Source organism: Mytilus trossulus, chromosome 11 (genome assembly GCF_036588685.1).
Source record: "Mytilus trossulus isolate FHL-02 chromosome 11, PNRI_Mtr1.1.1.hap1, whole genome shotgun sequence".
Taxonomy (NCBI): domain Eukaryota; kingdom Metazoa; phylum Mollusca; class Bivalvia; order Mytilida; family Mytilidae; genus Mytilus; species Mytilus trossulus.
Genome location: NC_086383.1, coordinates 24,822,866 through 24,850,071, shown reverse-complemented (window position 1 = coordinate 24,850,071; position 27,206 = coordinate 24,822,866). Strand labels below are relative to the sequence as shown.

General features: G+C 31.8%; 1 protein-coding gene across 1 annotated transcript; it reads right to left on the bottom strand.

The window, feature by feature from the left end:
- Positions 1–4,363: 4,363 nt before the first annotated feature.
- LOC134690913 (uncharacterized) lies at positions 4,364–25,710 on the bottom strand. Its single transcript, XM_063551078.1, has 8 exons — positions 25,600–25,710; positions 18,319–18,552; positions 16,306–16,490; positions 14,892–15,130; positions 12,600–12,832; positions 11,632–11,856; positions 9,113–9,238; positions 4,364–5,561 (listed from the first exon to the last, which is right to left on the bottom strand). Exons 1-8 carry the CDS (start codon positions 25,601–25,603, stop codon positions 5,287–5,289), a joined length of 1,521 nt encoding a protein of 506 aa, XP_063407148.1. The 5' UTR covers positions 25,604–25,710; the 3' UTR covers positions 4,364–5,286.
- Between the last annotated feature and the right edge of the window lie 1,496 nt (positions 25,711–27,206).

The following is a 27,206-nucleotide window of genomic DNA, read 5'->3' as shown; positions in this document are numbered from 1 at the left end:
TACACCCCTTTTTTTAAAGTGGGGGTATAATAAATGCATGTATTAAAATCAGAATATTGGTAAACAATTCACATTATTTACACCACCTAAAATTAAACTTAATCCACAGTTATCATGAGGAAAATGCTATGTAATTTCTTAATAACTTATACAAAAATTAGAAAATAGCTTTTCATGCAAACATACTGATATGAACACAATTGGTAATAGAAAAGTATATAAAAAAAAAACAAAAAAAAACTAGTCTTCACATGGTAATGCTGCATTTTCACAACCTTTTGCATAAACATTTCAAAATACAATTTTTACAGATTGGGGTGTAAACATCAAATATCAACAGTGCATCTTGTATTTTGCATTCATTCATTAAAAAACTTTATAAAATTAAAATAAACACAATACAGTCATGACTAATGAATCTTTTTTCATGGATACAAATTTATTTTGTGGATATTTTATTTTGTATGTTTTGCCAAGTGCATATGTTACAGTGAATTTGTATAATCAGTGATTATGTAGAATCCCTGAAATTTTCAGGGATTATGTAGAATCACTGGCTAGTTTAGGAATTATATATAATCACTAAAATTTCCAGGGATTATGTATAATCACTAGAAAAAATGTTAGGGATTATACATATTAACTGAAATGAAGAAATAGTATTATTTATAAAGAAAATGAATTAAGTCAAATAATTTATTTTATAAAATCATATTACAACATCATTTTAAACATAAATTGTAAAATGTTAAGCACAATATATCAAAATGATAACCCCATTTTTTAAAATGTTAGGCGCAATGTATCTGTAACATATATATTAAAATAATATGATTCACATCTGTTTCTATTACAATATCCACATTGAAAAAAAACTTTTCCTTACATATCGAATCGATATAAAAAAAAAAAAAAAAAAAGTGTTCAGTAAAACCATCTCTTAGTTCTGCCTGTTTTATCATCATGACATTTAGATGCATAAGTTCTCTCAATTCAAATTTTCTTGTTCCTTTGACCAAAAAAGAAAAAAAACCCACAAAACAAATGTTCCGTAATCTTCTTTACCACAAATAACAAGCTCTGGATTTACAAATAGAACATGAATATCCATTTGACGCTGGCTTTTAAGCAACAAACAACACATGTAAAGTTATCTATAAAAGGGGATGCCTTCAACTTTATCTCGAAACCCTGTGTTTGTTATATCTATAAGATTATCCTCTGTGTTTAAAAGCAGAATTATTTCATCTGGCAAGGAATATGAAAGAAAACAAGAGGCTCTCAAGAGCCTGAATCGCTCACCTTAATTCTTTTGGTTAAATCTCTCATCACTGATTATTTTGGCTTTTCAATTTATTTAAATGTTTTTTGGATAGTCCTGTTTTCTTCAAAAGCCAAAAAAAATAATCATTTTCTCCTATGTTCTATTTTAGCCATAGGAGCTATGTTTCTTGACATACAAGGAAATAAAATATAAAATTTATACTAGATTCTCTGAAACTCATTTAGCCTAAGTTTGGCTGAAATTGATACAGCAGTTTCAAAGGAGAAGATTTTTTAAAGTAAGTCAACATGATGAACAAATTGTGAAAAAAGTCTTTAAAGGGCAATAACTCCTTAAGGGGTCAATTGACAATTTTGGTCAAATTGACTTAATTGAAGATCTTACTTTGCTGAACATTATTGCTGTTTACAGTTTATTTCTATCTATAATTATATTCAAGAATATAAACAAAAACAGCAAAATTTCCTTAAAATTATCAATTCAGGGGCAGCAACCCAACAACAGGTTGTCTGATTCATCTGAAAATTTCAGGGCAGATAGATCTTGACCTGATAAACAATATTATCCCTGTCAGATTTGCTCAAAATGCTTTGGTTTTTGAGTTATAAGTCAAAAACTGCATTTGACCCCAATGTTCTATTTTTAGCAATGGCGACCATGTTTGTTGATAGATCACAACTTCGGATAAAATTTACAAACTAGATACCCTAAGGAACATTCAGTTAAAGTTTGGATGTATTTGGCTCAGTAGTTTCAGAGGAGAAGATTTTTGTAAAAGATTACTAAGATTTACGAAAAATGGTTAAAAATTGACTATAAAGAGCAATAACTCCTAAAGGGGTCAACTGACCATTTCCGTCATGTTGACTTATTTGTAAATCTTACTTTGCTGAACATTATTCCTGTTTACAGTTTATCTCTATCTATAATAATATTCAAGATAATAACCAAAAACAGCAAAATTTCCTTAAAATTACCAATTCAGGGGCAGAAACCCAACAACAGGTTGTCTGATTCATCTGAAAATTTCAGGGCAGATAGATCTTGACCAGATATATTACTCATGTCAGATTTGCTCTAAATGCTCTGGTTTTTGAGTTATAAGCTAAAAACTGCATTTGACCCCAATGTTCTATTTTAGCAATGGCAACCATGTTTGTTGATAGATCATAACTTCAGTTACAATTTACAAACTAGATACCCTAAGGAACATTCAGTAAAAGTTTGGAAGTATTTGGCCCAGTAGTTTCAGAGGAGAAGATTTTTGTAAAAGATTACTAAGATTTACGAAAAATGGTTAAAAATTGACTATAAAGGGCAATAACTACTAAAGGGGTCAACTGACCATTTCTGTCATGTTGACTTATTTGTAAATCTTACTTTGCTGAACATTATTCCTGTTACAGTTTATCTCTGTCTATAATAATATTCAAGATAATAACCAAAAACAGCAAAATTTTCTTAAAATTATCAATTCAGGGGCAGCAACCCAACAACTGGTTGTCTGATTCATCTGAAAATTTCAGGGCAGATAGATCTTGACCTGATAAACAATATTACCCAGTCAGATTTGCTCTAAATGCTTTGGTTTTTGAGTTATAAGCCAAAAACTGCATTTGACCCCAATGTTCTATTTTTAGCAATGGCGACCATGTTTGTTGATAGATCATAACTTCGGATACAATTTACAAACTAGATACCCTAAGGAACATTCAGTTAAAGTTTGGAAGTATTTGGCCCAGTAGTTTCAGAGGAGAAGATTTTTTTAAAAGATAACTAAGATTTACGAAAAATGGTTAAAAATTGACTATAAAGGGCAATAACTCCTAAAGGGGTCAACTGACCATTTCCGTCATGTTGACTTATTTGTAAATCTTACTTTGCTGAACATTATTCCTGTTACAGTTTAACTCTATCTGTAATAATATTCAAGATAATAACCAAAAACAGCAAAATTTTCTTAAAATTACCAATTCAGGGGCAGAAACCCAACAACGGGTTGTCTGATTTATCTGAAAATTTCAGGGCAGATAGATCTTGACCTGATAAACAATATTTCTCCTGTCAGATTTGCTCTAAATGCTTTGGTTTTTGAGTTAAAAGCCAAAAACTGCATTTGACCCCTATGTTCTATTTTTAGCAATGGCGACCATGTTTGTTGATAGATCATAACTTCGGATACAATTTATAAATTAGATACCCTAAGGAACATTCAGTTAAAGTTTGAAAGTATTTGGCCCAGTAGTTTCAGAGGAGAAGATTCTTGAAATAGTTTACGACGACAGACGACGACGGACGACGACAGACGACGACAGACGACGGACGCCAAGTGATGGCATAAGCTCACTTGTCCCTTCGGGACAGGTGAGCTAAAAATGATTATTTGTCTGTAATAATGTTTATTTTAAAAAAAACAAGGGATCCTTAAATTATTGATAATCCCTGAATTCATATTAGGGAATATATAGAATTGTTATTAAAATGTTCAGTGATTATGTAAAATCACTGGTCATTTTCAGGGATTACATATAATTACTAATGATTTCGGTGATTTTACATATTCCTTGAAAAACCAGGGATTCTACATAATCCCTGATTATACAAATTCACTGTAACACATACATGCCTATGAAAAATTTGCTCACAAAAATTTGTAAGGGTTCCATTGAACACAGTGTCTCGCCAACTTTTGCTGTTAATCGCAGGCTAAAAAAAAACCGAGGAAAAAAAAATAATATTTCTCTCAATACTATCTTTTCATTGTAAGAATCTTCTGTCCAAGTTTTATAAAAATCCAGGATAGGTTATGAATCTAATAAATGTTTTAAAAACTTTAACTGCAGACTGTTATAATGTTAACTGGAAGAAAAACTAAGTCCATTTAAAGGTAAAATACAGAAAAAACAAAATTTTCTTTTACAAATTTACTTCTGGATACTATCTCATGAATATAAACAAGCTTCTGTCCAAGTTTCGTAGAAAACATGTTAGTTTAAGAAAGTTATTAAAATTTCAAAAACTTTAACAACAGAGTGAATACATTGTTGAGGGAATGTAGGATCGCTATGTCTCGCTTTTTCAACAAAAGTTGATGGCTTGACAAAAGTGAATACATAGTAATAAAAAATACAAAATTTCATACTATGACTGCCTTAATACAACAAGGATTTGCAAATCCTTGAATACAATAAGTTTAGTACTACATTTAATGACACTATAATCTGTTAACAGCACCTGTTCATATACATGTACATTAATTTAATGTTTATTCTACAGCTACTTGTATTAATTTAAATACATTAACCAATTGTGCTACTTATTTTATTTTTCACATTTGTTCACTACAGAATTTCAATAATTTTTGTTTTAATTACCATAAAAAAATCAGAACAAGCAATAACCTTGTGTCACATGAAAATATGACATAAAAATATTTGCATAAATTGCCTTCCATTAAAAACAGGTCAATTGTATAATTTATAATTGATTTACTATCTCCATGAATATTCTTCGAATAGATATAAATGCATGTTAAACATGTCAGGAAAAAATATAACTCACATATCATCTTTTATTTAAATTGAGTTTGAATTTAAGTGCTTCATCTAGTTTAATACTGTCATTTGACTCATTTCAGAAAATATTGAAAGTTTTATTTTTCATTCAAATGAATAATGCAGAACTTTCGAATTTACAAAGGTAACGTCTCAGTTATTTTGTCATTTGGATAAAATTTTGCTGACATATTACATGTATTATTTAAACATAAAAGGAAAGGATGAATTATTCTACATTTCTGTATTTTTATTTTTTATGATATTTTCTCTGTTCTTTATAAATTTTGAACATGATTCTCTATTCTTTATAAATTAGCATCTAATTACATATATTTTATTGTTACATTTCACCTTTAAAAAAAACACCTTAACATGAGAATAAATCCCTCCAAAATCATAAGAAATTTAATTATTCATAAAGAAACCCATAACATTTTTCTATGATCACAGCTCATCCTTTAATTTATCATCTTTCTGATTTTCTCTTTTCTTTTCAGATTTTTTCTCTTTCTTTGTTTTTCCTTTACCGGTCTCTACTTTCTTTTCTTTTGACGGTTCCTTTGCACAATAATTAGAAATGATTTGATCTGCAGCTCTTATGCCAGATAAATAAGCTCCGTGAGCTGTGTTCATGTGTTCCAATGACGTATATTCCCCAGCAAAATAAATATATGGACATACAGGTTTGGTCAAAGAATCAAACATTTCTGGTAAAATACCTGAAATATAAAATAATGTTAAATATGAAGTCAGAAAAATAAAATGTTTATATGTTGTCAAAAAAATCAAAGAACACTTCTTATGCAATTTGAATATAAATCCCTGCTCTGAAAGAGTATGTTACAGAGCAAGTATATGGCATCAATGGCAATCTGCTTTAATCGATTGATATGCTGAGACAAATTATTAAAGTGTAATTTTAACAGTCTGCAGGAAGACATGTGTCTATTGATATATTGATATTGTTTGCCTAAAATTAACGGAGTGTCTATTCGTCCGGCTAGCCGGACGAATAGTTAAAAATCTCTATTCGTCCGGCCATCCGTTTGCGGATGCGCAAATCTTCAATATCAACAAAAGTGTCATGTGACGCGGAAAGTGTCCCGGATGAGGTGTCAGATAACACATGCGGTGTCGGATAACACACGCGCGTATGCAATGGACGTTTTGAGAATTGGAGATCGTTACTTATATATTAAAGATGTCATAGAGAAAACCTGAGAGAATGTGATTGCTTTAAACAAATGTATATAGGAGTGATATCAGAACAATAGCGTGTACATGTTAACTGTGAGGAATAAGCCTGAAATCGAAGTGAAATTGATGATTTACCCCCATTTACCTTATGGAGGTAAAACGCATTCGGAAAAAATACTATATCAAACTTGCTTGAATGAAAAATACTATATCAAACTTGCTTTGATGCATTATTTTTAAATTCTACTGCAACGGAGATATATGAACATACTGATATGCCTTGACTGTTAATAAGACACCAGGGTTGGGGTACCCCCCTTTTTTCTGTTGTATCTAATACACATTTTTTTCTAAAACAATCTTATCGAAAACAAAATCCTACTTTTGGGGACAGGTTACACGTGCCTGCCCTTTTCTATAATTTCCTATGAATTAAAAATCGCTGAATAATTTAAATGATGAATCGTGCATAATCATATGGGGACCTTCCTTTAACCAAACTTCACAGAAACACTAAATTCAGGATCTTTTGAAATCATAGATAAAGCCAATAATGATTGCCCCGACTACTTACCTTACATGAAGTTCATAGACAGAACTACAAAAGAGAGAATCATCCCCCCTCCTACCCAAATTCCTTTAGAATATTAGAATAAAAAAGTCTGAATCAAATGTAGAGGTGTTTTTTTTTTATTAGAATGAGTTCTTTTTCATAAAACGATGTTAGACAAAATGTTTTAAAACATCTCGTGCTTTATTTAAAACCTTCAAAACACAAAGCTATATCTTCATCATTATGTTTTTGGCCGTACAAATAGCGAAAAACCGTAAAAATGCTAATTGTCCGGCTTGCCGGATGAATAGACATTTTTGACTATTTGTCCGGCTAGCCGGACGAATAGCCACTGCCTAAAATTAATGGAGAAGAATCCCAATTTGAAAAAAAAAATGGCTTAAAATGATTCCCAAAAGGACAACTTTTTTCCCAAACAGTACATATTCCCAAAAAGACAACTTTTTCCCCATACAGTGCAGTGTCAGTAGTAATTGTGCATGATTTCAAATGGAAAAACACTCATATAACCATTTTTCATGCCGAAAATGATTATATGTGCACATTTGAGGGTCTATTTATGTATCATCAGTGACACAATGGGGTCTTGTTTTAAAGCAGGGTTTGACTCTTGAAAATGGGTCTGTAAATTGAAGCTTCAGTCAAATTCATGTTTTTTTTTAAAATTTCCCAATTTGATGAAAATGACACATATTTTCCCAATAAAAAAGGGTAGGGGTAGTTTTGAAAAAAAGCTAACAATATCGCTGACTACATAAACAGATTATTCTGATCTGAGCCTACTAGTCTAAGCAGTGAGCTCCAATTTTGAAGTATTGGAGATTTTTTTTTTTAAATTTACCAAGATGCTTTAAGGATGTACTTAGGTGAGGTTTGGAATTCATGTCAAATTTTCGGACTCCTTGGTGTTTTTTCACACAATACAAGTTAAAATATTTTGCCCCATAACACCCATTTATTTTTTCATATAAAACTTAATGACTCATAAAAGGTCATTTTACAAAAATTTAAGAAGATTCTTGATTTTCTTTCTATTTGTTTTGATGCAAAATATAAGGTAAAAATCCACCATATTTTAGATCTCAAATATCTTGAAAAGGAGGTCCATGACCTATTATTTTTTTTAGCTTATTTTTATCATTAACAAATGCCTAACCAGTTTGTAGTATCAATTTAAAATTCTTGATTTGTTAATTTTCACCCAACCTCACATATAAAGTACATCCTTAATCACAAGTATATATTTTTGGAGACAGATTTTTTTTATAATTTGCCAAAATGAAGATTTTATTATGCTCTTTTCAAAAATTTAATAAAAAATATGGGTCACCATGCTATTTTTCAAGCTATGAGGCGTTGAAAATTGCCAAAATTTGGCTAGTTTGTTCATAAAAAAACACATTAGTGTGCATAAAAAAATTTCTATGAGATAGAATTTTGAAATAAATTGTGAGAAGAAAGGTTTCATAATATGTTTTAAGAAAATAAAAAGAAAACATGGTGTCACCAAACTTGTTTTTTTGCTACAAGTAAAAATAAAAAATTTCTCTATTAGCCCAATATAAAATTTTGTACTAAAAGAGTTATTCCCCTTAAATGGCTCATTTGAAAAAAATGATTTTATAACCAAAATAAAATATATTTGTTAAAATATTTTGTATAATACGATTAATTAACAAGTTTTCTTTAAATAGAAAAAAAACCATTTATCTACCTTAAGATTGACTGTTGTTGTTTAATGCCACTTTTAGCACTATTGGCCACATTTTAGTGGCCAGTTATTATTGGTGGAGGAAGCCTGAGTGGCCAGAAAAAAACAACCATCTTAGGCAGGAAAACTGTAGTCAATTAAGATTGGTTTAATGCATCTACACATGTGAGATACAAAGTAACAACATCAGTTCAGTGGTATAAAATGAACTTCTTTGAGAACTTGACCACTAAAGCCCTACAGATTCTATAATTAATATGGAGGACACAGAGAGAGCAACACAATTTATCTAAACTCCTGCAAATTTAAATTTTGTTGTTATATTTCTATTTGTGCAAATAATTTGTCTGGGTAAATAGGTTTTCCTGAAATTACAAGATGCAGCAACAAACATGCATTTTAAAGATAATTCTTCAAAAATAGTTGAATCCAGGTGCTGGATTCTCCTTTGCATTAAAGACCCTGTGGTGAGCTTGGGCTAAAGTTCTGTGGTTGTTTGTTTTATGGTTTGTTGATGTGGTTCATAAATGTTTCTCGTTTTTTATATAGAATAGACCATCGGTTTTCCCTTATAAATGTTTAACACAAGTCATTTTTTGGGTCTCTTAATATCTTGCTGTTCGGCGTGAGCCAAGGTTCCATGTTGAAGAATGATTTACTTTTACAAATTGTGACATTGATCAAGATTAGTCTCATTGGCACTCATGCACCACATCTTCTTATATCATGTATATCTATCTATAGCACAATCTATCTTACACAATAACTTCTGAAGAAAGAATACTAACCAACTTTAGGATATGAAGTAGTTCCTAATACTTTGTTGTCTGAATTCCACTTAGATTTTGTTACTATGGTTGTTGTGACATCTTTCAATTTTTCTTCACCAAATAATTTTGTTAAAATGTTTATTGCTGAAAAATACAAAAGGGATGTTACACATATTTCCTTTATATATGAATGGAAATATTTTATTTCAGGCAATTAAACTAACATGTTTAACTTTAATCCCACCACATTCTGTATGTATGTGTCTGTCCAAAGCCAGTAGCTTGTAGTGTAGTGATTGTTACTGGTTGCTGTTACATATTTGTTTTTTTGTAAATTTTTTTTTACATAAAATGGGCTGTTAGTTTTTTTGTTTGATTTTTTTTTCAATTTGTGATATCAGGGCCTTTTAATGCTGACTATGCAGCATGGATTTTGCTCATTGTTAAATCTATACATATTGGAGGCATTCTTTAGTAATGGCCCAATCATTTGATATTTCTTTGTTTACCTTTACCCATGTAAAACTATGAAAAATGGATATCCAACAAATTATAGTGAATCCACAGTATAAGGCATCAAGCCCTTCTCACCACATTATTACTATGTTTAGCTATATAGTGAATCACATAATCTAGGTCAAATTTGTTATATATAGGGGGTCTCATTGGGAAGGGGGGGTCCGATCCAGGATCCTGCTTACTGTTAGATTTCCGTATCCCGCTAACACTATGTACGTAAGCAATTCTCATTTTTTGTCATTTCCAGGGTACTGCTAGACTTTATTTCCCATTTTCACAACACAATAATTTGACTTTCAATGTCACGCTTACAAAAAATTAGCAATCCCACATCACGCTTAGACCCCAATGAGACCCACTATATAGTAAACAGCTCACTTGATAATGTACATGTGTAATAAGTTTCATGTTGCTGTGACGGCATAACTGTATTTAAAACCAGAACTTTTAACAACATGATGCACAACAGACAGACAGACTAATGGACAGAAGAAAGATTCAACAAACTGGAAACATAATTCCTCTTTCAAGGCATAAAAATACTGATCACCATATTAATTTGAGCAATTCCTGTTACTAAACATGATTCGTTTGTTTTGATGCATGTGTTGTTCAAAGAAATTATGAATATAAGATTGAACTAGATATCATTGAGATGGAAGCCATCTCTGTGGGCCCCGCTGTCAATAACGTTAGGTAAATAAATATAGTGTGAATCAAAATTGTAAGCGATGGACAGACCAACAGATAGACAGACCTTTGACCTAGGAAGTTGTACATACATCATGACACACCCTCTGGTGTTGGTTAAAATGGATGTCAAGTATAATATTTGAAATCAAAACGGTTCCCAAGATATAGAGCAGACACAATCTTCAACTTAGGACACAGGGTTGTCAACCAAAACCAAAGTTTTTTTTACCTTGACCTTTGACCTAGGAAGTTGTACATACATCATGACACGCCATCTGATGGTGGTTAAAATGGATGTCAAGTATAAACTTTGAAATCATAAAGGTTATCCAGATATGGAGCGGACACGATCTTTACCACAGGACACAGGGTTGTCAACTGAAACCAAAGTTTTTGACCTTAACCTTTGACCTAGGCAGTTGTACATACATCATGACACACCCTCTGGTGTTGGTTAATAAACATGTTAAGTATTAAGTATAAAATCAGAACGGTTATCTAGATATGTAGCGGACATGATCTTCATCACAGGACACGGGGTTGTCAACTGAAACCAAAGTTTTTTACCTTGACCTTTGACCTAGGAAGTTGTACATAAACTTTGAAATCATAAGGGTTCTCAAGATATAGAGCGGACACGATCATCACCACAGGACACAGGGTTGTCAACTGAAACCAAAGTTTTTTTACCTTGACCTTTGACCTAGAAAGTTGTACATACATCATGACACGCCCTCTGGTGGTGGTTAATAAACATGTAAAGTATAAAGTATGAAATCATAACGGTTTTCTAGATATGGAGCGGACACAAAGTTAAAGTGTTACGGACGGACGGACAGACAGACTGATCACTATAGGGCGACCCGACTTTTAGTCGGGGCCCTAATTACTTCCCTTTAATCATTTTGAAACTATGGACAATATATTTCCAATAGTACTAGATACATGATTAGTTTGACTGTACTTTCAATTGATATTTATTCTTTGGTATTCAGCTTGATGCATCAAAGGCATTATATAAGGAAAACCTCTGTATTCATAGTTAATTGGTTTTGTAGACATCCAAAACAAAGCTATTGATATTTTATAGTTTAGGCCTAATAACATAATTTGTGTGTTTCCTATTATATCTTTGAAAAAAATAGGGTAGGTAGGTAGGGACTTTTTTCTTCATTGAGTTTATGGGAGAAAAAATCTGACTTTATTCATGTTAACAGTGCTTATTGAAAAAGTACCTTTAAAACTTTAATGTAGGCTATTTCTATTAAAAAGTTTGAAAAATGGGTTAGGTATTGAAAAAGGCCTTACTAAGATCTTTTACATACCATTTTCCTTGATTTCCTCGTCTGTCATATTTTCAAACCTGACAGCAGCTTGATCATGTAACATTCCCATCAGTAAAGGTTTGTTGACATAGCGATGTAAATTTACCCAGGTCTGAAGCATGCCCATGTCGTCCTGGTTACTGGTCACCATGGTGAATATACCTACATCTTCTGGCCAAAATACTTTGTTGAACTGTAAGACTAGCTTATTACTAAATCCAATTCCTGGAAAGGAAATAAAATATAGAATCATTCATATTTTGTGTAACATTTTTTTTAATATACATGATTTTTTTTATGGTTTACGTAATTTACATTCAAAGTGATCAAAGGAATAACGGTCAGTTTTCTGGTTTGGTTTATTATACAATTGTCATATCAGGGCCTTTAATAGCTGACTATATAGTGTGGGTGTTGCTTAATGTTGAAAGAAGACTGAGGCAGTACAGTGACCTATAGTTGTTAACATATATGGTTGAGAGTTGTCTCATTGGCAGAATACAGCATCTTCTTATTTTTAAATTTCAGCCCCCATGTGAAGATAGCAAAGTTCAAAAATTTAATTTTCTGAGTCTTAATACAGCAATCTGTTCTACCAGTAAATGGGGCAAGTGTTCTTGCCATTTTAAATTATAATGATTATAGGAAGTGCAAATCAAAATTTATTTTTCCATAAAGGATATATGTAGATGGACCTTTTTTGGGAATCAGATATTGAACGATTTTATTCACATAAAGTCTTGAACAGCCAGTTAAATCAATAGTTTAAAAAATCCTTATCAAAGTTTACTCTGTAAATATTATTGATAATGTGTAACCTGCCTAATCTAACACCTAAGTATTCCAACATTAACGGACACATTTTTCTGGTCCTAAAATATGCTTGCAAAAATGTCCTGATGCTTAAACCAAAATTGTTTCTACTCGCCAGTGTGTTGGATAACACAGGTTAAACTGTACTATTTTACCTATATTTTCTATAGTTTTCTTCCATCCTTTAGGCAAGGGAGGATCAAATATTACTGTTTCTGTTTTTAATACTCCTAAAGGTAGGGCAACCACCACAGCGTCAGCATCATACTGCTTCAGATCTCTGGTTCTCACCAAAACCTTGTTCCGTGTTTTGTTAACCTCTATCTGTCGTACTGGTTTCCTTAACTCTACAGATAGTGTGCTCTCCTTTCTTTGTCCTCCTACAAGGCTAAAACAGTATCATAAATAGTTCTATAATTTTTTAATATTTTTTAAATATGTGCAACGAACTTTTAAAGATGTAAAGCACTATTTAATGATTATTAACTATTAAGAGTTTAATCATAACAATTATGCATCATAAAGAAAAAAATTGAAGACAAATGCATGCATAAGAAAGTTTGTGAAAGTTAAAAAAAGAAAGCTTACATTTCTTCTTCTTTTTATATCTAACATGCATAGAATATTTACGGCTAAACATTAAGTAACCAATAACCAATCAATCTTTTATTTGTAACGTCTAGGATTATGAATGTTCAGCCATTAATAGCAGATTTCAAGTCTTCTTGGGTTTTCCTGTTTGAATTGTTTAACACTTGTAATTTTTGGGGCACTTTTTAGCTTGCTATTCGTTGTGAGCCAAGACTCTGTGTTAAAGACAGTACTTTGACCTAGAAATAGTTTACTTTTACAAATTGTGACCTGGATGGACCGTTCTCGCATTGGTACTCATACCACATCTTCTTATATCTATATTCAGTTTGACCCTGCCAGGGATCAAAGATTGAAAGTAATAATGAGCAGCTAATTGTAAGAGAATATTCAAGTCGGGTTAATCTGTTTTCATGTTGGTAGCTTTTTAAAACGTGGTTTACAACTTTTTTTTTACCTTTAAACCTAAACAATTACATAACTTAATAAAAACCAAATGCTACCAGGGGCGTAGCTACCCGGAGGCACGACAGCACGTGCATCCACGTCGTTTTCACAAAAAAAAAAATGAAGAGAGAGAGAGAGAGAGAAATGAGTTGTCAATCGGAATCGGACAGCGACACGTGATGCATGTATTATCTTAGACTATTATGATTATAATATTTGTTTAACATCGGAGACTGTTGGTGTCCCGGATATTAGTTTGACAACCTATAGTTGCAAGTGTTGATGAAGCTGTTCGAGTCATGCATAAAAAGATCGTGGCTCCATATACACTTACACGCAGTTGCGTGTACATTGATTCGGCATGCAAAAAAGAAATGGCAAAATCAAAATTTATAAATTGAGTGTTAAAGGAAACAACTATGTTGTCACCTTTTTAATTAATGAAATATCATTAAATAACGACATTTGGTTTCAAAATAAATAAAAATGACAAGATCAGGAGGTAACTTGTATCTTTTACAAGATTTGAATTTATATTCAGTCTAAGACATGTAGTTTTGGAGAATATATTTCACAATGTACAGTTCATCAGTTTGGAATGAGATGTACCAATCGGCATTAGAATTATTTGATCCCTTCGATATCGTTGAAAATATGCCAAGGCGAAGTGGTCGACGGACTACCGGAGCCAATCACCCTACAACCACGCAAAAACAGTATCGGAAATTCTAATTATTTTTTGCGTTTTTAGACCATATGACAAGGGAACTGGAAAGTGGAGTCGCTTCAAGTATTATCTTCTTTACGCTGTATCTGCTTCATCATAATGTAGGAAATATCACAAATCTCAATATTGTCTGAGACATACGAAACTGACCTGTCATGTAATTTTGACGAATTCAATTGGGAAGGTCGCTCGATGCCGGACACGTACGCTGGTTTATAACATCTCGCGAGTGCTACCATACCATGATGGAGATCTTTCAGTCACGGTATATACTACATATGTAATTGAAAACAAATGAACGATCAACAATGAACAACGACAGTTACATAGCATTACTGCATATTCATCGGGATTTCAGTGTGAATATTGAAAAAGTAATAGAGAAGTTTCTTTCTTCCAAGACCTAAAGAGCAGATTTTGGACAATTTTGAAAAAATTCTTATCAAAAATATGAGTTGTTTATTTGTTACTCTATTCAGAAGATTTATTAATAGTTTTACATTCATAAATTTTTATCTACATAATTATACATGTAGCTCCTCTTTTAGCCATCATATGACCAAAAACCGAAAAAAAACCATTTTTCTGCAAAATAGGGTCCCAAAATTTTTTCGCCTCGCTCCGCACGGCGGAACTTGCTTCCACGTCGTTTCTTTCTAGCTACGCCCGTGGCTACACTTACATGTCAACAATCTGATCAAAGCCATCAACTACAGCGGTATCCCAACCAAATTCTTTTTTAGGATCAAACATTTGTGTGGAGTGATCAGATAGAGACATAGTGTAATGTGATTCCAGTACTGACGACAGCAAGGTTTTGTCAGCCACCGTCTCTTCATCTCGTAAAACACTTTGAATCGCTTTCTTTAGATCTAGGTCTCTTCCGTTGTCCGTTGCCTTTTGCATGGCTTGCAGAGTTATCTGAAATAAAAATACAGAAACCTGAAGTAAAAGTCATAAAGGGGGATATGTGCATTGACAAAATGTAAACAGAAAATAATATGGTCATACTACAAAGAGCATTATTGTTTTGTCAAAATCAGAAAGTTGGATTATTAAGTTTATTTTTTTTTCTATTTTTTTTCATGTTAAGACCTCTTACAGCTGAATATATGCCAATGGTATGGGTTTTGCTCATTGTTGAATGTCATAGTCATTAGGTCTCTATTCTATACTTTGATTGCACAAAGAACACAATATTTGACAATTTTCAAACTGATGAATATGAAGAATAAAGCTAAAGATGCTTTAAACAAGAATGTGTCCATAGTACACGGATGCCCAACTGGCACTAATATTTTCTATGTTCAGTGGACCGTGAAATTGGGGTCAAAACTTTAATTTGGAATTAAAATTAGAAAGATCATATCATAGGGAACATGTGTACTAAGTTTCAAGGACAAACGGACGAACGGAGGCACAGACCAGAAAACATAATGCCCCTCTACTATCGTAGGTGGGGCATAAAAATAATGAACATTAAATTTGCCATTTAGGTGTATTATTGATGACTACAATGAAATTTCTAATATCATCTAATTCTAAACTTTCAGCTGTAAATTGTATATAACCATATTAATGGCTACAATCTAAATTATTTCATGATAATTTTTTTTTTAGATTATTGATTTATCTCCCCTTGTTCAATTTCATAAATATCCCTATAACCAGGGTCATAGGTAATAATGTGTTATTCTTAGTTCGTATGAAATTACTTTTGTATTCTCAGGATTCTAGAAATTCATATTATGGAATATGAGAAGCAAAGAAATACCAAAGAAAAGCTGAGATGAACAACATTTGTTATCCTTTAAACCCAGTATTTTCATCAGATTTAAATCATTTTATCCACTTTTTCATTGATTCATACAAAATATAGGTACGATTTTTATTTCTCTTACACCATATACACCAAAAATAACAATTCTCTTAGCTTATATGTAAAAATTACTGGTAAATACATAACATATGTTTGCAGCTGATAAAAGTAATGGTAATTTTTTTCCAATCCTGATACTGCCTCATATAACATGTACAATGCAAAATTATATTTGTCAGAATTTTGAAAATTGATTACATTCAATAATCAACCATACTTTATAAAATTCTGTGAATATTTTGTTGGCATCATCCCCTGTATAAACTTGTCCCTTCTCTGGAAAGTGGAGTTGGACACTTCCTGCCGATTTCACTTCTAGTTCCCCGTCAGATACTATCTTAGCCAATGGGTTGTCTTTTACCATTGAATTCAACCAGTTAGTACCTATATCTACTTCCATTCCTAAAATAAACATGATAAAAGAGGTATTCTAATATGACGTGCTTCTTTCGCTTTGTAAACAACACTGTGAAAAATCTCGATATATCTATGCTTAGCGCAGACTCAGAGATATACATAATAATGGATGTTACAATATACCTCCCACATAAATCCACATGTATTTGAACCTTCTTTGCAAATGCTTTGCAAATTGTATTGTATTAGAAATTGTAATAAAACAAAAAACAAAATAACTTTTATTCTTATTCAGATGCATAATAAAAAGAATTTATATAATGCAACTAGTTTTGTTTATTTCCTAAATATAGTAACACAGCTATGTTTTGTGCAATGTCAATTTCATCATGGAAAACTTTCTCTACAATCAGGGACTCACTAAGGGATGAAAATGAGCTTGATATTTATGTTAAGATTTTAAAAGCTATCAATATACTAATTTAAGTGGCAGTATAAAAGCAATATTTAGTCAATGTCACAAAAATATAAACTTTTTTGTAACCATCGAAGTTTGTATAATATTGTATTAAATGGAATTCTGAGGTAGGTTTGGTTTTCTATTCTCAATGATTCTATTGCATTTGATTTCAGCAAGTCAACATGGCAGCTCCTTCATTACGATATGTCAATTTTGGATTTGACGGTAGTTTACGAGAAAACATGTAAATTAAATATCGGAAAAATTTGGTTTGAGAGTTAAAAATATTTGTTCTAGCGGTTATTAACGAAATAGTAAATGCAAGCCTGAGATTTATGAGAATAATTGAGCTTTATCTAACAAGGAGTAAAAAAGAGCAGATACACACACGGCATACCCATCCTCGCTTCAGTATTTGAATGAACTTATTTGTCCTACATGTATTAGAATTGAAATAATTCATTGAAGCCATAGATTTGTTAAAATTTACACATGGCCTGGGCCGTGATATTCGTTAATTTTATCCCTCGCTAACGCTCAGGATAAAATTCGAATATCACAGCCCAGGCCATGTTTAAATTTCCAACAAATCTATGGCTTCCATGAATTATTTTTTAATTTATACTGTTCAATGGTATCTATGAGACAAGTGCACATGTACATTTGTACATGGTTAGACCGTTGGTTTTCCTGTTTGAATGGTTTTACACTACTAATTTTAGGGCCCTTTATAGCTTGTTGTTCGGTATGAACCAAGGCTCTGTGTTGAAGGCCATACATTGACCTATAATGGTTTACTTTTAAAATTGTTATTTGGATGGAGAGTTGTCTCATTGGCACTCACACCACATCTTCCTATATCTATGGTGTAGAATTTAACTAGTAATTTCTTCTGTGAATAATGTGTTTTCATACATGGTTGATATGCATGAATCTCATCATGCTCATATATGATCTGCATAATTAGAAGACCTTTGCTATGATTGGTTTTAGGTGGTTTGTGATGGTATTTTTTGCAGTTTCTTGTTTACATTTTTGGAATATGTTCACTGGACTACTTTCCTATCCAGAGTATGGAAATCCTTGGTTCTACAATTCATGTTACAAAACATGTAATTATTATTGACAATCAATGCTTGTGGAAAATATTAAAAAAACTAAATTTAAAGAATTATAATTTATAAATTAAACAATATTGCTATATACACACAAATTCTTATTCACTAGTTAGTGTAGACTAGTAAACACTTAATTCTTTGGATGTGTATTGAGTGCTATTTTAATAAACACTGCTTGTCAAATTTACAGACTTAGAATTTAACAACATAATAAAAGAAATAAATATGATTAAACAGTGATTAATTTGGTCATTACTTTCTTATACATACGTATATATGTATAAACATGACCTACCTTTTGCAAATTTAACTGATGAACGATCTGTGAATATCCTGCCTCCGTACCTCTCCCTCCTGGCCTCTAAGACATTGACCACAAACTGACCAGTATTCTGTAACTTCCTAGCGGCAGCAAGACCAGCTATGCCACCTCCAACAATGACCACATGTTTCTGTACCCCTTCATTACTGGAGTTATCTCCCATTACAACAGCAATCATTAATATCAATGCCAAACATTTCTTGCAATCTGAAGTTAAAACATGACACATTGAACTAGATAAATAAAAATATGTTGATTATATATATATATATTTTCAGTATTTTCTTGACATCCATTTGCGAGTATGGTCTTGATGTAACGATGGTTGTCCTTCGAATGGGAATGATAAATGAAGAGAGAGCCATATCTTTTGCACGTAAAAGACACCCTTGTAGAATTAAAACCAGATGCTCCGCAGGGCGTAGCTTTATACGACCGCAGAGGTTGAACCCTGAATGGTTGGGGCAAGTATGGACACAACATTCAAGCTGGATTCAGCTCTAAATTTGGATTGTGATTAAATAGTTGACACAGCATAGGTTTCTGACACAGAATGAATGTGTTATAATGAACTTAAAATTTTGGTTTTCTCTTACAGCAATTCACTATGCTGTTGAATATTAATCCTCTCAAAAAAATGTTTGAGGAAATTTTCTTTTTATTTATGAAATTTCAAATGAGAAAATTGAACCCAATTTTTTTAATCACATCCCCCTTTCCCTTATTCCAAAACTAATCTCAATTAAAATTTCTAATGGAGTTTGCAACAATAACTACTCATTTAAATACATCATAAAATATTAAGATGTAAAAAAAAAACTGCTTGTTATCACTGAATGGTAAAGATTATTTTAATTTATCAGTTGGTAGTAAAAAGTGAATATACATTGTATATTGTATATAACAAAGATTTAAGTTGATTCTGGACAAAGAAAGATAACTCCAATTAAAAAAATTTCTTGCAATTGCACAATATTGTGCAATTAGATATTTCTTGCTTACTATTCTGGACAAAGAAAGATAACTCTAATTAAAAAAAAATTTGCTATTTCACAATATTGTGTAATTAGATATTTCTTGCCATTGCGCAATACTGTGCAATTGAAAAGACTTGCTATTGCACAATACTTAATATAATAATTTTAGATCCTGATTTGGACCAACTTGAAAACTGGGCCCATAATCAAAAATCTAAGTACATGTTTGGATTCAGCATATCAACATGATCAAAGAACCCCAAGATTTCAATTTTTGTTAAAATCAAACTAAGTTTAATTTTGGACCCTTTGGACTTTAATGTAGACCAATTTAAAAACAAGACCAAAAATGAAGAATCTACATACACAGTTAGATCTGGCATATCAAAGAACCCCATTTATTCAATTTTTGATGAAATCAAACAAAGTTTAATTTTGGACCCCGATTTGGACCAACTTGAAAACTGGGCCAATAATCAAGAATCTTAGTACATTTTTAGATTCAGCATATCAAAGAACCCAACCGATTCATTTTTTGTCAAAATCAAACTAAGTTTAATTTTGGACCCTTTGGACCTTAATGTAGACCAATTTGGAAACGGGACCAAAAGTTAAGAATCTACATACACAGTTAGATTCGACATATCAAAGAACCCCAATTATTCAATTTTGATGAAATCAAACAAAGTTTAATTTTAGACCCTTTGGGCCCCTTATTCCTAAACTGTTGGGACCAAAACTCCAAAAAATCAATACCAACCTTCCTTTTATGGTCATAAACCTTGTGTTTAAATTTCATAGATTTCTATTTACTTATACTAAAGTTATTGCGCGAAAACCAAGAATAATGCTTATTTGGGCCCTTTTTTGGCCCCTAATTCCTAAAATGTTGAAACCAAAACTCCCAAAATCAATCCCAACCTTTCTTTTGTCGTCATAACCTTGTGTCAAAATTTCATAGATTTCTATTAACTTAAACTACAGTTATAGTGCGAAAACCAAGAAAATGCTAATTTGGGCCCTTTTTGGCCCCTGATTCCTAAAATGTTGGGACCAAAACTCCCAAAATCAATACCAACCTTTCTTTTGTGGTCATAAACCTTGTGTTAAAATTTCATAGATTTCTATTTACTTTTACTTAAGTTAGAGTGCGAAAACTAAAAGTATTCGGACGACGCCAACGTGATAGCAATATACGACGAAAATTTTTTCAAATTTTGCGGTCGTATAAAAAAGGGTAGGCTATTAATGTCGCCACATCAGTCAGGGGTGCTACTTAAACAAGTGATTTCATTATCACCTATTTCAGTGATTTAATAAATTCAGTTATCACCTATTTAACATGTTTAAGTGATTTTGGTGTTTCCTTTGATCTTCAAATGCTAATTTCTTTGATTTTCCATATTTTCACAAACTTTTCTATAATTTTCCTACATAGATCAATTATCCCTTTTTCTATGGATATTAACTTCACCAGTGCGCTTGAGCAGTATACAGTTAGTGCTAGTGCGCTAAAGCTTTTAAAAGTACCCTTGGGAATTGTTCTGTAATCAAATATTCATTAACTGCTCTGACTAACAGACAAGGTCAATAATATTAGGTAACCTGATTGTTTTTCTTTAGAGTTAGAATGATATACTTCAAAGTTATGTCCTGATCTACGAATTATTCCACAAAATGCATATTTTAAATAAATTGTAAAAACTGACAGGCTAATCAAGCAAAAGACAATTTCTAGATATAGATAGTTGTTTTTTCAATGGAATTCTTGTCTTTTTACCAATTAAAAAATCAAGCTTGTAAGAAAAATATCAAGAAAAAGTTATAAACACTTATTTAAGTGATCTTCTCAAACTACTTGTTACAGTGATTTTAAAGATTCTGTGTCTATTTATAGAATTTAAAAAAATAGTTCACAGCCAAAATCACTTGAAGAAGTGATTCTGAAATCACTTGTTTAAGTAGCACCCCTGACTGTACAAGGCAGCACTTACACCCGCAAAGTGGAAAAGGGTTAATATTAGTTGCAATAACTTGTTACCAATCTACTATAAATAAATATGTTTAAACTGCTTATCATGCTTATTGAATATAAATTATAATAAAGATCCTGTTATAAGCCCACCCTTATCATTAATCTACGAGTTTTCAATAAATATCACTTATTACATGTATTAGTACCATATATATAAAATAATTACATACATGACATACAGTTACATGATATATTATTATATATATATATTCCAAAATACCTAAAGTTTACTTTCATCGTGAAATTGGAATTCTAGACAGTTCAGCACCCAGACAAATCGGTACCCATACAAATCGGCACCTACCATAGACAAATCAGCACCCATGAAAGACAAATCGGCATCCGGACAAATCGGCACCTAGACAATCGGCACCTAACATAGACACCTAACATAGACAAATCGGCACCTTATCAATTATTTATCTTTGATCTATATATAGTGAACCAAAAATTAAAATTTCCTGGCACTGTTTATGTATGAGGGCATTTTGCGTGTTCAGTGTTAATAGACAGCAATTATGTTTGAGTGTTATTTATTTGTCTTCTGCACTATTTATAACATTATTGTCAATATTGTACATTGTTTCTTTGAATATGTATCTTATTATTAGTAAGTGGTTTATTCCTTTTAGTTATTTGTTCGGCACCCAGACAAATCTTTGAATATGTGTCTTATTAAGTGGTATATTCCTTTTAGTTATTTGTTTGTGCATAAGACTGTACTGCAGCTAAGTCATTTTGATAGGTTTTTTATTTGTGTGAATTCTTTTTCCTGAAACAATGAACATTCTGACTTTATAGATTTCACCACACATGTACTTGGAATGTGCATGTACTAGTTTTAATGTTATCCATAATTCTGTTACCATTGTATCCAAAATCAATAAAACACATGTAGAATATTAATAATATTTATTTATTATATCTATTATATATTATATTCAACAGTTTATGCATACATGTAGTAAATGTAATAAATAATAAATAATAATAAATAAAACTAAATAAGCTGTATTTAGAGTCGGCAAAGTATATTTTTAACCGACAAACAAAACATTTTTAACAATACAACACATAACACATAGCACTAAATGAAGCACTAAAAGCATGGTTCATGGTTGTAATAAACATGATAAACTAGGTCAAAAGCATACTATAGGTAAGAACACAAAGATTAAATACTGAAATCATAACATAACATATATACAAGCACTATAAGTCTTAACACTCAAAGTCACTTTGGTGGTGGTCCTTAAACACTGGCACACTCCTTAAGGAGTCAAGACGCGGAGATGCTGTTGTTGCAGTACTCGTCCCACAAAGCAAAAATACGGCCCTGGGTCTGTCTACTCTGTTTGCGCTGGTACATTTGGAGCTTGCCTTCAGACACTAACTTTAGCTGTAGCGGATTATCGGACGCTTCCTTAAACAGTTCGGTAACCAAGGAATAAAAAGGCACTGGTCCTCTGGTGTTGACACTGTTATGCCACCCCTCGACATCATTGTTGGTACGGATGGAGGACATGAAAACACACCAGTAGTCTATGTCAAACACACTGTTGCGTATCCACGTCTTGTAGATGTAGTCCATTACCTTCTGAACACCTGGATGGTCGGCTTTCTCGTCTAGCTGACGGAAGGTGTCTGGGATATGCTCTGGTGGGAGGAACGGTAAGGCCATCACCTGTCTCAAGTATGTGTATACTGCATCCTTCTTGTTGTAGGCGGACTGAAAATGTAAAAAGAATATTTTTAACTGAATGTATTTTTTAAATTTGTACATGATTTGTCCATATTTAAGTATTGAGTAAAAAAAATCATTAACATTTAATTCCAGGCAGGAGCAGAACCATAAAATCGTTACCATTATGAGTTTTATTTCATACATTAATTAATATATACGAACATGTATATTCATCAGCACAATAATTATCAATAAGTAAATATTCGGAACATTTAAATGTTCTACTTTTTAGGGTTTTTGGTTGAGTTAATCTGCTGATTTGTCAAATGAATGGTCTATAACTATCGAAGGGTCTTCATCAATAATCTGCAATAAAACACATCATTGAATACTTGTACATGAATTAAATATAAATATGAATTGAAAATCAGAATAATTTGTAACATAAATTTATATAACATATATTTTAATAACACATTATTTATGTATGTGCCTGTATCAGAGACATATATACACAAGTCGTTTTTTTACCTAAATAAGGCCGTTAGTTTTCTCGTTTGAATTGTTTTACATTGTCTTTTATTTCATATCGTTATATGTAGTATGCTATACTAGAGAGAAAAAAAAATATATTCAGAGTTAAAAATTACCAATCAGTTAAACATTCCCAATCAGGTTAATTCAATTATCTGGCTACTAATCCAATTAGTTATTATATGTTAATTAGCTCGTTCTGGCTCGTGGCAATAGATAACTGTCAATACACAGGAACTATATAATATATTATACTTTATCAGTTTAATGCAAAAAGTTACACACTGAGGGATACATGTAAATTGCAAACACAATATACAAAAGTGACAAAACACATACAATACTCGAAAAGGTGTTTCAAACAAGTCCGGTTAATATTAATAATACATCATAAGAATATATTATACATATATAGATAAATGACCATAATGATTGTGGACCTTATTTTTTTCTATTTCATCGATTGCTATTATAGCGCTATCAGAGATTGGCTACAGTAGTATGGAAATGAAAAGTATGCAAGGAGAATTTCAGTTATGATAATCTATAATAATTAAAAATGTTTAAAAGCCACTTACCACTGTTGCATATTCTATGTTGCCACTTTTGACACCCATCACATTGCAAAGCTTCTTGTCTAGGGCGCACAACATTTTGGCACTGTATACAACTGTTGTCTGATATTGTGTTAGAAAGAGCATCCCAGAAGTGTTGACATTTACATACGTTTCTAGGTATTTACTCATTATGGCTTGCACACGCTGTTATGTTTACGGCTTTTAATATTACAACAATAAAATATTGTTTTCAAGTATTGTGTTGTCTTAACAGATGTAAGGATCAAACGAGAACACAAGCTGCAAACACAAGCTATACACTTTTGATCTCTATTGAGGAATTGTTAGATTTAAACATAAAATACTGATTGATGCATAACTACAATTAATTATGATTTAATTATGATTCAATTTAATAATGTTTATTCAAACAAGTTTTCAACAACCATCAAAAACATATCTAACAATCAATTATGTTTTAATTAAATTATGTTTATTCGTACATAATCTTTAAGAGCTTAATTAAATGATAAATATTCTTTTTGTAATGCATATTTTATATACAAATTATAATATCTATGCAACAATTCTTTAATTTTTGATAATAAATTTATTTTTAAAAACGAGGTGCCGGATTGTCTTGGTGCTGATTTGTGCGGATACCGAAATGTCAAAAATGGATGCCGAAATGTCTTCGGACTTGGGTGCCGATTTGTCTTGTATAGGGAATCCTGTCCTCAAACACCAATGAAGAAAAAAACATCAATGACTACCTGTCTACATGGTCTAGCGTTAAAAATAGTCTAAATAATTAACATGATTATGGTGTCTAGGAAGGCTATTTTAATTTGTTGCTTTGATGCCTTCTTGCGTAAGGCGTCAAAGAAAAAAAATATAATAGCTTTTCAAGATGTCATATAATTATTTGGACTAGCGTTAAAACAACAAACTAGTTGATTATTTAATTGTTAAAATTTATTGATTCATTAATTAAAAAGAATATAGGGTTATTGCATGAATATTGGGGAATATACACCTTATCGCTATTTGTCCGCCATTACTGGATATCACACAGGTTCCTGTAAATTTTTGACGTCATAAAACAAACTATCTGACGCCATAATGGAAAAGCGATTGTTGTATGCATCAAAAGGTCAAGCGGCTGGGTCGGCCAGCCAAGTATGCTAATAGCGATAAGGTCACATATTTTCTGAGTAGAATTTTATACATGTATTGCACGAGCTTGCCAGTGCAATATAAATTCTACGAGTAATAATATTCCCGAATTTTCATGCAATAACAATTTTATTGTATATTAAGTTATTTAATATTTTAAGTAAAACATTGATCATGTTGATAGAACTTCCGAAATTTCCTGTGATCTAACGGTGAATTCGCTTAAATTACAGAAAAGGTAACAGGTGTACCCGTTTTTCCTTTAAAATTGAAATTAGATTTTGTATTTACCCATTTCTTTTTGATTAATACAAAGATTTGTATAGTACACGTTTATATCAGGAAACAGTTTTGCTGAAAAAAAAGTTTGAACACCGAAGAATCTGGTTTGTTTTTACTTTTTAAAGTTGGCGATACTGTAACAAGATTAAAACCGAAAACCAGTTGAACAAAGGTAATGCTAGAAGGTGAAAAAACGTTTCGATCCCAGCACGAAAATGGAAAAAAGTCAAGTTTTGTGTGTCTGAAAAACAACACTAAAAGATATGTAGATATATTACTTTCATACCTGAGATAATCTTATATATGTTACTCCTCAAAATGATATTACTAGGAAACTGACCACAGACTAGACATTACAGACATTAGTGTTCAAAAACATTTCAAATGACTTTACTGTATACCACCAGAGACATATGATATATGTCTCTGATACCACAGAGTTGTGTCGCGAATCATATTTAAAGGCTAAATTATATGCTATCACCTATTGTTGCTTAAATTCAAAACGACTTTATATAGTCATTAAGTCAACATATCTGACAACACTACGTTTTACACTTACATTATCTGACAAAGCTACGTTCTACACTTACAGTATCTGACAACACTACGTTCTTCACTTATATCATCTGACAACACTACGTTCTACACTAAAATTATCTGACAACACTACGTTCTACACTTACATCATCTGACAACACTACGTTCTACACTTACAGTATCAGAAAACACTACGTTCTACACTTACATTATCTGACAACACTACGTTTTACACTTACATTATCTGACAACACTACGTTCTATACTTACAGTATCTGACAACAAAACGTTCTTCACTGTCAAGTTTCTGACAACACTACGTTTCACACTTACACGTATCTGATAACACTACGTTCTACACTTACATTATCTGGCAACACTACATTCTACACTTACACGTATCTCACAACACTACGTTCTACACTTACATTATATGACAACACTACGTTCTACACTTACAGCGTCTGACAACACTACGTTCTAAACTGACAGTATATGACAACACTACGTATGCCCTACACTGACATTATTTGACGACACTATGTTCTACACTTACAGTATCTGACAACTAAACGTTCTACACTGCTAAGTATCTGACAACACTACGTTTCACTTACACGTATCTGACAACACTACGTTCTACACTTACATTATCTGAAAACACTACGTTCTTCACTTACATTATCTGACAACACTATGTTCTACACTTACATTATCTAACAACACTACGTTCTACACTTATACTTTCTGTTAACACTACGTTTTACACTTACATGGATTTGCCAACACTACGTGTTTTTTCCTGCTTTGCCTTTATTAGGAATAGACCAGCAAACACAAACCTTAGCATTTGAATGTTGTATACTGAAAAAATAGTTTTTCTCTCCACAAATTGTGAAAAAAGCTTATATAAACAATGTTGCTAGATTTCTGCGGACTATACAGGCAGTGTAGAATTAACCGTTATTTATATGAGAAGAGTTTTGTAACCATTTTTTCAAATAGACCAAAATGGCACAAAAAAATAAGTTGCTTTCAATTTGCGTAATGATCACTCACAATTCATTTAGAGTTAA

What these genes read in the sequence shown, in the direction of transcription:
- LOC134690913 (XM_063551078.1), bottom strand. An exon ending in ATCAGTTAAATTTGCAAAAG is followed by an intron (nt 16,491 to 18,318) that starts GTAGGTCATGTT and finishes TGTTTATTTTAG; the next exon opens with GAATGGAAGTAGATATAGGT. An exon ending in TACTTCATATCCTAAAGTTG is followed by an intron (nt 5,562 to 9,112) that starts GTTAGTATTCTT and finishes TTTATATTTCAG; the next exon opens with GTATTTTACCAGAAATGTTT.